The following is a 14,169-nucleotide window of genomic DNA, read 5'->3' as shown; positions in this document are numbered from 1 at the left end:
AAGTGGCTGGAGCTGGCTTCGAACTGGGAATCTCAGCCTTCCAAATTGCTGGGATTACAGGCCTACCTACTTTTCCCAGCTACTTGGGCTTTCCTTTCAATGCAATCAGGGAAGCTAAGAGTGGGAAGTCAGGCAGTAATGTAAACCATTTTCCAGAGATAGAACAGGAAGACTATCTTAAGTACTTGGTGTTTGACACTTGAGACATGGGAGGATATTCAGAGCTCCTACAAACATGGACATATAGTTAAAGCAAGTATTTAGGAAAGAAAGGAAATGGAAAATGTTAGAGGATCTGGAGCAGCCTTTTAGGATGGCACTGAATGTTCTTTTTACTGATCAACTTTTCAAAGCAAAAAAAAATGCAAATTTACAAATGAAAATATTAAGGAAAACTGCCATATGGAACAACTTATATTTCATGTATTTCACATAGGCAGAACAAAATGAGTTGAGTCACTCTAGATGATAAATCTAGTGAAATGTAGCAAATCATTTCTTATGTCTACTTTTCATTCATTAAGTAGTAATAAATGTTTTCTTGACCACTGTGAAATGATTGCTATAAGAGATGCATCCTGTTAAGATTACGGCACAGTTATAGACACTTAGAAATACAACAAAAGCATTAGGTCCTGAAAAATATTTAGCTTTTCAACACTTACTTTTTCATAAGCTCTGCAATTCTTTGGCATTCTTCCTTATCGTAAAACCAAATTCCATAAATGGACACTGCAAAAAACACATTGAACAAAGTATGAGCATCCTCAAAACCACAAAATAGAAAAAAAATTTCCTTTCCATCTTAAAATACCTAATAATTTATGTATTAAATTAATTTATTCAATAATTATGAAATAAATGAAGACAATATTGGAGTGAAGCTTAAAAATCTAGCACTAGAAGTCATCACAATACCTGACTTCAAATGATACTATAGAGCTACAGTAACAAAAAATGCATGATATTGGCATAAAAACAGACACACAGACCAATGGAACAGAATAGAAGACAGAGACAAATCTACACATCTATAGTCATCAGATCCTTGACAAAGGTACCAAAACATACATTGAAGAAAACACAGACTGTTCAAAAAATGATGCTGGAAAAACTGGTTATCCTTATGTAGAAGAATGAAACTAGACCCTATTTCTCACCCTGCACAAAAAACAACTCAAAATGGATCAAAGACCTTGGAATTAGATCAGAAACTACAAAGTTCCTAAAAGAAAATCTAGGGTCAACATTAGGACATAGGCACAGTCAACAACTTTCTCAATAGGATCCCTAAAGCTCGGGAAATAATGTCAAAAATTAGTAAGTGGGACGATATCAAATTAAAAACCTTCTGCACAGCAAAGGAAACAATTAGGAATGTGAAGAAAGAGCCCACAGAATGGGAGAACAATCTTTGCTAGCTTCTCTTCTGACAAAGGATTAATATCTATATAAAGAGTTCAAAAAACTATACCAAAAAATAACCCAATTAATAAATGGGCAAATGAACTAAACAGACACTTCTCAAAAGAAGAAATACAAATGGCCAATAAATATATGAAAAAATGTGCAACATTTTTAGAAAGTAGGGAAATGCAAATCAAAACTACACTGGGATTTCATCTCATATATCAGTCAGAATGGCCGTCATCAAGAATACAAACAACAATAAATGCTGGAGAGGATGTGGAGAAAAAGAAATATTTTTACATTGTTGGTGGGATGGTAAATTAGTATAACCACTTGCAAATCAGTATGGAGGTTCCTCAAAAAGACAAGGCATGGAATCACCATAAAACCTAGCTATATCACTCCTTGGTATTTATCCTAAAGAATTAAAGTCATCATAACATAGAGACATATGCATACCCATGTTTCTAGCAGCCCAATTCACAACAGCCAAACTATGGAACCAGCCTAGGTGTCCATCAATAGATGAAAGGATAAAGAAAATGTGTTATATGTGCACAACAGAATTTTATTCAGCCATAACTAAAAATGAAATCATGTCATTTGTAGAAAAATGAATGGAACTGGAGACCATTAAGTTAAGCAAAATAAGCCAAACTCAGAAGGTCAAGGTTTGTATGTTTTCTTTCATATGTAGAAGAAGCTAGAGAAGAAAAAGTAAAAGAAAAGTGCAGAGGTCAGGGGAAATCTCATGAAAGTCAAAGGGAAATCACTAGAGGAAAGGGACATGGGACCGGAAGAAGGGAGGTAGGGGGAAATGCTGGGAATGATATTGGCCAAATTATATTGTTATATTTTGTGTGTGTATGAATATGTAACAACAAATCCCATCATTATGTAGAACTACAAAGCACCAATACAAATGTGGAAAGAAAAAGTAAATAAAATAAAAATCTAGCATTGGAATTCTTTTTTTTTAAACATTTATTTTTTAGTTGTAGTTGGAAACAGTATCTTTATTTTGTTTATTGGAATTCTTTAAGCCCATACAGCCATGTTTAGTAGTCCTGTTCCTGTGCACGCGTGCGCGCACACACACACATACACACACACACACAAAGTCTAAATAAAGTTATTTCCTTGGAAATATAGCACCTTAACACAATAGGCATTTGGTAAATGCTTCTTACACAAATGAATATAGATTGAAAATGAAATTAGGATTTCTAAACTTCCTGGCTTCAAGACATCATTGTTTCTGTCCTCCATTTGCATATTTCATAAACACATTTCATTTTTATTTTTAAATATTCAGAAACCTGATGCTCAGATTATGCCTAGAAACCTCCCTCCATTCCCCTTCTCTCAGAAATATGTTAACTAAAAAACTGGCTTTATGAGCTTTAGGATAGGGTAGTTTAAAAAAAACTTAATAATAAATCTAAAATGTCTGTACAGTAAATTTACAACTGTTGAAAGATTAGATATGACTATAATTTAATCATTTAGTACTGAAAGAATGTATAATATAGTCACTATTCTCCTATAATTTTTCAAAATGAGTTATATAGTAAATTTAGTATATGCCTATCTCCACCATCTTTATAAAGTAAAGGTTAAAACAGTTCCAAAATACATTTATAAATATCTAGTTGAGAATCTGGTGGTATTAATCATGTAAATAATGTATTAACTATACATGCATTTTTGAAATCTTCATTGAAAACAGAAACAATATTATGATAGAACAATGAAGACCAACAAAATAAAAATTTTAAAAGAAAACATTTTTAAAATAAAAAAATTCAAAATATTTATTTATATTAATATTATTTTGTCATTAAAACAGCTGGGATATTTTAACTCTACCGTGCCCCCCCACTTTCCTGGTCAATGCCAAGGTATGAAACTTCTGCTTCTTGACAGTAAAAACTCAGAGAGCAAAAGTTATGAAAATGTTTTGTGAGTGCTATTTTAAGCAAGGATCTTAAAGAGGAACTTACGAATCTGAATTATTAACTTGCCAAGAGTTGGCAATGAGGTTTTAAACTTTGTGTAATTCTCAGTGTATGAGGAATCTTTATTCTACCCACCTATATTTGAAGGGGATAAAAGTGGACACAAAAATCCCAGCTTTTTCTTGATGCATGTTAACCTCTTAGATAAAATTCAGACTAAAATTAAAGCCACCTAAACACACAAACTAATTCAAATTTATTAAGTGGTTGAACATCAATGTATTCCTCCTTAGTACACTGACAATCTTTTAAGGAAAACAACATCTGAGTTCTGAAGTTGCTGTGTTCCCTTCCCCCACCCTCCTTTGGTAGTGGGAATTGAACCCAGGGGCGCTTAAGTGAGCTACATTCTCAGCCCTTTTTTACACTTTATTTAGAGACAGGGTCTCGCTGAATTGCTGAGTCTCACTTTGAATTTATGATCCTCCTGCCTCAGCCTCCTGAGCCACTGGGATTACAGGTACATGCCACAATGTGATGTGTTCTTGGTGATAGTTTTTGTACCAGACAAAATTCTTTCATCTCAAGATCTTTAAATGCTAATCTGGAAACTTCACATTCAAGGTTGTTTCCAGTCCACAGCACTCATTCCCTGCTCCTGATTCCCTACAAAGATTCCTACACACCAACCCTCCTACTCTCCTATTCTTGTAGGTAAAAGCAGATTGGATCATTGATGTTCAACCACTTAATAAATTGGAATTAGTTTGTGTGTTTTGGTGGCTTTAATTTTAGTTACAATCCTAGAAGCCTGCTCTGTTCTTTTTTTGGCTCCAGGGAAAACATTCTTTCCTTGGATACTGAGTTTCCCAAAACTATCAAAGGACAAAGGTGATAGAAAGGGAGAAAAACACAGTATAAAACAAGAAACAGAAGGCCCAATGGCAGAGGAAAAGCTAGCTATTGGTGTTGTTAACTTTATTAGTAGAAACATTTTGGGTGTCATTCTTCTCAATATTAGACACTTATGGCATTCGACATAAGCAATTAGATTTTCACAAGGGTAGGATGCCAAGGAAACTGTTGATACAACAGAAAAGCAGCTTGACTTGACATTGACACTACCATGAGATAACTGGAATACAGATTTATGGAGAGAAATTGCTAGAAAAACATCTTTCAAATGTCAACTCAGAGTGAAAAAAAGAATGGGTTTGTAGTAATTATTTAAGACACCAGGGAGACTGCTTTAGGACCCGAACATTTATCTTTAAAGCAACATGGTTTTAAAATGGGATCATTTTGAAATAACTCTTCTCATCCCAGTTAGGATTTAGTTCGAACATAAAGTTTAAATAGCTCGTGTGCGTGTTGGTGGGGTGGGGTGGATAAAAAATAGGTTTATCAACTGTCCTGGCCACTGAAAGGTGGCACCAAGATAAAATTTAGAACTGGTTCTAAATTTTTTTTCCTCCCTAAAATAGTTTTGCAACTTGAGAGGCATTCTACTGGGAAAGGAGCTGTGAATTCCATTAAAGTGCACATTCCAACTGAAGTTTTCTGCCCAAGGTCTACCAACCTCTGTACAAACCTATCACTCTTCTACACAAGAGGGCATATCAGAACAGCTCGTGGTGATATACAAAAACCAGAGTTCATCATGCCTTCTGGAGGTGATGAACTGACAGGCTGACAAAAACCATTAACTTCACATTTCAATCCAAGGTTTCCTGTAAAGCCACTGGGTGAGAGGCCTGTCCAGACTCTGGCAGTAAGCACAGCAGGGAAGGTAGGAAAAGACAAGAAACAAAAAGGTGTGCTTTTAGAATTCTAAAACTTAAAAATAGTCTAAATTTGCAGCCATTGTATGGACCTTGTAAACTTTTGTGGCTCCAAAATGTCACTACAGGAATAGTTTCATTACAAGGAGAAAAGATCACAAGCAGGATATTTGTTTAGTTTTAAAATCAACCTATTAGTACACATCTGGGAATTTGCAATGCTCCGAGCATTTGTTCAGCCCTCTACACCTGCATATCAGCCGCTCTCCAGTCACCTGTCTGCCGAAACAGAGGTGAAGTTCAAGGGTACATTGGTGCATGAAGCTCAACTCAACTGTTTCTACATTTCTCCTGGAGGTAAGAAACCAAAAGTGAAGTGAAGAATAGGAAGAACATGTTTACAAATTTACTCTTTACAGCCTAATGATACCTAGTCACAGGCTGATGGCTTTCCACTCTAAGGACTCATCTCTTCAGCAGTCCTCTTTTATTTAATGGGGACTTTAGCAGCATAGTTGTGAAATTTTGCCTAAAATTGCGCAATCCTGGTTAATGCTATTCTTTGAAAATTTTCAACTGAAAAGATGATATTTCAGGTAACAAGGAATGCAACACTGCCTTTATATAGTAAAACACCTATCTTCTATTTTCCTTTTAATTCTGTGAGAAAGATCAGGGAGATGAAAATTTCTATATTAGATTTCAAGTCTGAACTTTGTGTGTACACACAGATAAGACAGAGAGCAAGCTGATTATATTCAATAATGGAATTTTCTTCTTTTAAGTTTCTTTAGTGGAAAAATAGCAAGCTAATCAAATTTTAAGAGGAGACTTAGGAGGTCATTACAGCCAACATCAAATATCACTTAAATGCACATTTTCATTTGGAACCCTTTGATTCTCATTAGCATGGTGCATTAGTTCATTTTAGATTTACCCCATTCTGTCTATGTTTCTAACAAATATTTCTATTCAATCTGCCCAAGATATTTAGCATTTGTTCTATATTTTACCCCAAATACCTTTCCACTCCAAATCATAAATGGTAGCTTGTAATCATTTAACAAGGATTTGGGCTAATGTTTGTGTAAATTTTAAAAAGAAGGCATGTTATCGTTAGTTTAAGTGATGCCTGGTAAAGTTTAAATAGTCAGGCTGTCTGCTTTGGTGGGGCTTGGGCTCACTGTTTCTGTCCCTTCTTGCTTCCTTCCCTCCCTTCACTTATTCCTGTCAAAAGGAAAAGGAAATGTGTTTTTCTTGGAAGGCTGACAGGTCCTCTCTTTTACTAGCAAAAGCCATGGAAACATGGTAGTGACGAGTTACACAAATCTCTTTTGGGCATTTTGGCATAGAGCAAAATTCTAAGAAAATTTCTTCAGACTCCATTATTTTCAAGAAATCTTTCTCAAATGACTAGAATAATAATCTCAATGTAAAGATGAAGGCATCTAATCATATATTTGGTGTGAATGCCTATTTTAGAGACTTTGTTTAAATACAGTATTTCTTGATTAACTGCACCATTTATTTTGTTCAAGCTTTTACAAGCTGGACGATACTGATGATGACTAGGATTTGGTGGTAAGCAGCAGGCACATGCAGTCTCACCCTTTAGAAGACTGAAAGATACTTTAACAGTTAGGAAGCTATAACCGTGAAATTTCAGAACTGCTAGTCAACTAAGAAGTGTGCAGTTCAGTAACCTATTTTGCTAACGAAGAACCTGTGATCTAACAAGGCTCGAAGGGTTAGCCAGTCATTTTCTTGATTCTGTTTTCTCTAAAATATGTGCCCCTTCCAGCCTTCCAGGAGAAATAAATGAAGTAGTAAAAAAAAAAATCATTTTAATATTTGATTGATTTCTAGTAGGGGCAGTATTTTTACAGCAGTAAGTGTCGGAACAGCAATTTTGTTGCCTATGTAACTGGCATCCATAGATGGGAAACAGGCCATGCTTGGCTGGCTCTGTGCTGATTCTGTGCTTCTACCCAGTTTGGAATGTCTGAGCTAAAAAATGCTTTCCTTTGGTGTGTTCTTTAATGCCTTTAAAGTAATGTTCTTTCATTCACCTTCTGCTTTGGCTTTACTAACCAAACACGGACACATCTTGTAAAACAAAATCTTCACCAGCCACAGAGAGTCTACATAACACTGTTATCTTTGGTTCTGGGTCTGGTTCTTTTCATGTGACATAGTTTTACTGCACCTCACAAATCAGTGATCCCATGATGTTGGGATATTGGAAGGTTCACAGCAGATGAGAAGCAGTTTCTATTTTATGGGTGACTAATACTCATGAGCATTAGGGGGGAAACAGTAGAAAACCTGAACAGTAAAAACAACCCTCCCCTTTCTAAATAAACTTCATTAGAAAGTTAAGACCATTAAAAACAAACAGGTAAACAAAAAACCTGTAACTAAAGTATTATGCTAATGTGGATTAAATTAATATGTACTAGTACACTATAAGTATACTAGTAAAAGATGGATTTATCTTTCAGAAAGTTTTCCTTTATAACAAATGCATGCTAGGTCATTAGATCTTCTAATCCACACAGAAGCCATACCCTCCCCAATTGAGAATGTTGACTTTTGCTATTACCTTCAGGGTCACAAAAAGTCAGGTGGCATCTTCTACCTTGTGTACTGATTCCTAATTTTATTTCAGGGGAAATCTCTAAGAGATTTAAGAGAGTCAAGAAACTTCTGAAAAAATTAGGAAGTAGGAAAACCCATAGTTAATAATAAATAGAAATAGCAACAACTTAATCTGCTTTTTTGGCCACATAAATTTATTTTTTCACTTTGTTCATAACCTTGCTGGTTAATTTCAAAATTTCCTAGGCCACAAATTCCAAACAGGGATTTCCTTAAACATCTTCCTTTCTTTGAACCCCTATTCATCCTTGAAGACCCAGTATTGTGTACTTTTGTGTGTGTGTGTGTGTGTGTATATATATATATATATATATATATATATATATATATATATGTATTTATATATCTGTTCCCTTCACTAGGCTATAAACTCCTGGAGGGTAGGGTTATGTTAATGTATCCAGCACAGCAACTAGTGTGGAACAGAGTTATTTGTTTAAATAACTGCTGAGTTAAACTGAAAGTGAAGACTTAAAGCTCAAATCATGGGCAATCCTTGCTAATATCAATTCTGGCTTCATTAAGCATTGTGGCCTACATGAGTTAGACACCTCTACCATTCAATGACACCTTCTACCAGAGATTACAGAATGAGGATGCAACTAATAATATCCCTTCTATTTTCCTTGTAACTTCACTTGGGTTTCTTTTGCCTCAAATACTTCACATCTGTAGGCATAAGTAATGTTGATGGGATTTTACATTAGGATATGAGCGTAGACACTAATATACTCATTTTATGTGTGTTTATTATTACAACAATTCTACCACATATCATTCTTCTGAACTACTTGTCAGGCACTAGCAAGCAAGAGCTCAAAGTATACAACAAATCTGCAAAGTCAAATGCATTTCTCTTCATTATGAAAGAACACAGAACAAAGTAACCAATAGTAACTTGGTCTAGAAGAAAACTACTATATTTATATTCCAGTCATGTCAGATAATAGTAATCTCAAGTTTACATGTACAAGTACCTAAATTATCTTAAAAATATAAGATTTATATGCAATGTCAATTATTCCAGCAACACACTGAAAATTCTTTAAGTGAATTACTTAATGTAGGGAAATAAATCCAGTTTTACATAATTGTAGTTTGTCAGAAAAGTATGTTTAAACTAAATATAAAACAGAGAGTATTTCTACAGGTAAAAGATATACTACAATGAAGAACAGACGTCCTCATATTTGAATCAGATGATTTAATCAAGTGTTTAACAATGACAGAAACAGCTTTGCTGAAAATAGCCTAACTATAAAACACATGGTCACTGAAAAATTTCTAAGATTTTACATAGCACTGGTTTAATCAGAAGACTTTATTGCTACTTTCTAATACAAGAAAAGTGACTCAAGAGTTTCTGTACTTTTAAAATTTTGACTTTAATCCATGAATATGGATATAGGACACACCACTTTTCCAAGTCTTTTCAGTTGTAAGCAGTTAAGTCATGTTTTGGTTCTACTCTGAAATAAAAGCCCTTAGGTTGTATATAGAACAATTCTAACATCAGTTCTTGGTCAAAATAGCTTTTCTTCCTCCAAAACCGATAAGAATGTGGAACAATTATAAATTTTCCTTCTGTGGGTTTAAGAAGTAAATTAAACTTGATTCCTGAATTAGATTATTCGAAACCATTTTCTAAATAAGTTCTGGACAAAACCCAGTAACATAAAAAACAGAATGTAAAAGAATACACATGAACAACTCAATACAGCCATAATGACCACTTACAATATGCAAAGTACTGTGTTAGGGCAGACAGACTAAAGATGCTTCACTCACTAAGCGTTGAAGAAATGTTTTGGAATTCAAACTGTCTCTGCCAAGATTTAAACTTCTTCTAGGCCTCAAACTGGGCTTTCTCAAACAAAAATATAAAATATCATACAATTCTAAGCCTCAACTGCAGTGTATGAATCCAAATAGCATTACTACATGGATGGTTCCTTGGTAAAGCCAAGAATCTTAAATATTCATGGTTCAGGGACTCTACTTTGATTATATTCTCACATAGTAGCTATATGTCACCTATATGATTCTCACATAGTAGCTTATGTCACCTATATAATTTTGCCACATGGGTTCTTCTTCATCAAAGCATGCCAGGTTGTTAAGTTAAATAAGTGTGTGTGTGTGTGTGTGTGTGTGTGTGTGTGTGTATTCCCCCCCTCCCACTAAGGTGGCTGTCCTATATGTGAGTCCCTACTCGTTTATGATGGAAGTGTAGAAGTTATAGAAGTTGTGTGGTCTGGATGAAAAGAAGTATGGTTTACCCATTATCATACACATGCTTGTGTGTGTGTTTCAAGGAGTTATCAGATATCACCACTCAACACATGGAAAAACAAACTATGAAATCCAGATACCAAGGCTCAAAAGTGAAATTTTACTTGAAGTCTTTAAGAGCATTTTTTTTTTGGGGGGGCAGATACTGGGGATTGAACCCAAAGGTATTTTACCACTGAGCTACATCCCAGGCCCTTTTAATTTTTTTTAATATATTTATTTTTTAGTTGTAGTTGGACACAATACCTTTCTTTCTTTCTTTCTTTATTATTTTTTATGTGGTGCTGAAGATAGAACCCAGGGCCCCTCATGTGCTAGACAAGCACTCTACTACTGAGCCACAACCCCAGCCCTATTTTTTTGGAAACAGGGTTTTGCTAAATTGCTGAGGCTGGTCTCAAACTTTTTATCCTCCTGCCTGAGCCCCCAAGTCATTGGGATTTACAGGCATGTGTCACTATGCCCAACAGAGACTTCTTTGGCAGTTCTTTAGATAAATTGTCTCCTTCAGAGTTTAGATCCCTTCTTTTCAGCATGAGTGGAGTACTGACAGAGAAGAAAAAGTTAATTCTGGATTTAAGGTCAGAGTGACAAGTTCCATCACTCAAGTCATAGTAGATGTGTAACCCTTAATCATATATTAAAACACACTAGCTCTCTATGCAATGGGGCATAATAAATAGGTCAATTTTTCAGTTAGAATGGTAAAGGAAGATTAAAGACACAAAGTGAATTCAGTGATCACATTGTAATTTTTAAATTTCAGTGGCCTTCTTTTCTTTCTCATTAAGAAGCACAGACTTAAAGTTCTTGAAGGTTACCTGGGGCAACCAACTACTCCTCTCACACACAGTAAGAGAACTTCAAGATTGTATAGGTTGCCTAGTCTGGATATGACATAGCAAATTCCTTGTCTCCCATTCCACATTATTCATAATTTGAATGAGTTTACTTTGAAGATCTATATTGCTGGGTAATCCTAAAAAGAAAGGCATTCTATTGTTATTCCTGCAAATACTAAGCTTCTGCCTGGCAAGAATGTCAAGTATTTTTAGCTGTATAATTATATTTAAGATGTTTCTTGACCCTAGAGCATTTCAGAAGTTCAATAATATCCCTAAAATTATCTGTTAAATGGTATGTATATATGCAAATAGGTATTTCAGAGGATGGAGAGGTACAAAGCATAGGCCTCCTGGAACAATACCTGGTATGTGGTAGGCTATTAAAAAATATTTGAGGAAGGAAGGACAAGAAGGAGAGAGGAGGAAGGAAAAAAAAGAAGGTGGGGGGCTCGGGATGTGGCTCAAGTGGTAGCACGCTCGCCTGGCATGCGTGCGGCCCGGGTTCGATCCTCAGCACCACATACAAACAAAGATGTCGTGTCCGCCGAGAACTAAAAAATAAATATTAAAATTCTGTCTCTCTCTCTCTCTTTAAAAAAAAAAAGAAGGGAGGGAGGGAGGGGAGGAAAAAAAGAGGTGTGAAGGAAGGGGGAGGGAGGAAAAAAATTTATCAGATTCTCAAAGGCTTTTATGACCTAATGAAGATTAAGAACTATTTGAGACTATCAATATATGCTAAATATCTTCAAATGGAAAAATAAACTATCAATTATTTATGGGCAGATCATGTGGCTTTCATTTTCTTAGTAATAAATTTACACATGGTTCACTATTAACCTTACAAATTGCTTCTGTAATAACTGTTTAAATTGATTCCAAGATTAAGAAAAGAGTGATAAAATCTCAGGGTCTTAGAATTTGTTAAATTGGAAGAATTTTTTTTCTCCCATGTAGCCTGAAGTCTAGAAGACTTAAAAAGCATGGATTTGTCAGTATCCTCAGCCACAGAAAGGGCAAAGTACACAGTTCAGTTTTAATTACTGCTTGGTAATAGTTTAAAAGATGGCATTTTCAATCTCTACCATTAAGTGGGGAATAGGAAGGAATTTTTGAAAGCTGGGCAAATGTTTAGCTCTTTTGAATCAATCACTCCAAGCAGAATATTTTCAAAGCTTTATCTTAAGCATACTGATGCTTCAAAATGCTAGACAAAAATCATCAGACATATATACATAAGTAACAATTCTAGAATTAATATAAATGATTTGTGAATTACCTTAAGTCCATTGTACATGTCTCTCTCATATCCAGATCTATTTGTTTTCTGTGCTCATTTGGTATCAGAGAATATAAATAAAATATAAGCTATGGTCTCAGTCCATAGGGGACTATAATTTATTAATCATGCTTACATAATCAGTAACCAATTAATTAATGATATATAATGGCAGAGAAAAGATTTCATAAAATGCATTCTAAGTACAGTGAACAATGTTGCTTCCCAATTATGATCTATCATTTTAAATTTGACTCTCTCGTTGGTATTATTTATTAAGGGTGTATACAGGTACATTTTAACTGGAGCTGTGGAAGAAATTAATGTTTACACTTTAATCATTTGTTATACATTTGCTTTAGGGAAAGGATTGAAATCTAGATGCTACAAATCTGACTTTTTGAAAAACTGACTCTTAAGACCAAAATAGAAGATCAATTCCTTCTATTCAGGAAAAAGATTAAGTTATATTGGTTTTCATATTTTCTACAAACAGAAGACTTTTTTTCCTCTGACCCTGTAAAGACAGAAGATGTCTCAAGCTAAGGCCAGGGGGTATATAGTAAGTGATCTGGAAATGAGAAACGCAAACTAAACTATGTCTTTTACCCCACATTAGCTCAAACTTTCAGTTGAGGTCAAGCTACATCAAAGGCTTTTGGTATCATACTGGTTGAAAGTACTGTGGATATGTTTTAGAACAAGGATTGCTATATTTCCAGGTTGAGGAAGCCAAGATGCAACTCCAGGAGAGTTAGTGTAATATCCTAATCAACCTAGGAGAGATCAGAGTTAGATGAAATAGTGGTTAACGAATGTCAGGATAAAAAAAGAATGGCAAGGGCTGGGGGTGTAGTTCTTGCCTATCATGTAGGAGGCCCTGGGTTCCATCTCCCCATGGCAAAAGGAAAAGAAAGATAACAAGCTATACTTGAGTATTCGTTTCTTTAAAATCTCATTTTATAAGATTCAATTATTTCTACTTTTTAAAACTGGGAAATAATTTATATACAATAAAATATAGATTCTAAAATGTTCTCTGTTCTGTGAGTTTTGAGAATAGCACACTCTCATGTAACTACAACCCAAAACAAGATCTAAAACATTCTTATCATCCTTTTCCAGTCAACACCTACAACCCTCACTTCTACCACCAACCCCAGAGGGAACCATTTTCTGACTTTTATCACCACAGATTAGTTTGGCCTATTCTTAGACTTCATATAAATGGAATCATGTAGTATATACTTCTTTGAAGATGGCTTCTTTTGTTCAACATGTTTTTGAAATTCATCTGTGTTGTTGAATACATCAATAGTTCAATTATTTTTATTGCTGAGTAGTATTCCATTATATGAGTGCACCACAATTTGTTTATCCACTTATTGATAGCCATCTGGGTTACTCCCTTTCACTATTATGAATAAAACTGCCATGAACATTTGTGTAGGAGTCTGTGGATATAGTTTTCATTTCATTTCTCTTCAATAAATACCTATGAGTGGCAGTTGGCTGGATCGCATAGTAATTATATGCTTAAATCTATAAGAAATTGATGACTGGGCTAGGGATGTGGCTCAAGCGGTAGCGTGCTCGCCTGGCATGCGTGCGGCCCGGGTTCGATCCTTAGCACCATATACCAACAAAGATGTTGTGTCCGCCGAGAACTAAAAAATAAATGTTAAAAATTCTCTCTCTCTCTCTCTCTCTTCACTTAGCATTATCTTCTCTAACTCCATCCATTTACCTGCAAATGCCATTTGCATCTCTCTCTCTCTCCTCTCTCACTCTCTCTTTAAAAAAAAAAAAAAAAGAAATTGATGACTCCAAAGTGGTTGTAGCATTTTACTCTCTCACCAGTAATGTGTGAGTTTCACTTGCTCTTCATCCCCATTAACATATAGCAATATCAGTCTTTTAAATTTTAGATATTCAGGAGGTATTCCTGA

The 14,169-nt window shown here is 35.0% G+C and overlaps 1 protein-coding gene across 2 annotated transcripts in view; it reads right to left on the bottom strand.

Moving 5' to 3' along the window:
* Positions 1-14,169, bottom strand: part of Dcp1b (decapping mRNA 1B) — a 50,731-nt gene that overhangs the window by 17,950 nt on the left and 18,612 nt on the right. For both annotated transcript variants that reach the window (XR_013423209.1, XM_005333988.5), the window contains exon 4: positions 666-732. Coding sequence is in view for 1 of the 2 variants with exons in the window: in XM_005333988.5 (XP_005334045.2) it covers positions 666-732 (67 nt within the window). In the remaining variant the exon portion in view is untranslated. The remainder of the gene's footprint in view (positions 1-665; positions 733-14,169) is intronic.

This window comes from Ictidomys tridecemlineatus, chromosome 6 (genome assembly GCF_052094955.1).
Source record: "Ictidomys tridecemlineatus isolate mIctTri1 chromosome 6, mIctTri1.hap1, whole genome shotgun sequence".
Classification (NCBI taxonomy): domain Eukaryota; kingdom Metazoa; phylum Chordata; class Mammalia; order Rodentia; family Sciuridae; genus Ictidomys; species Ictidomys tridecemlineatus.
The sequence above is the reverse complement of the archived record's forward strand: the minus strand, read 5'-3'. Positions and strand labels throughout refer to the sequence as shown.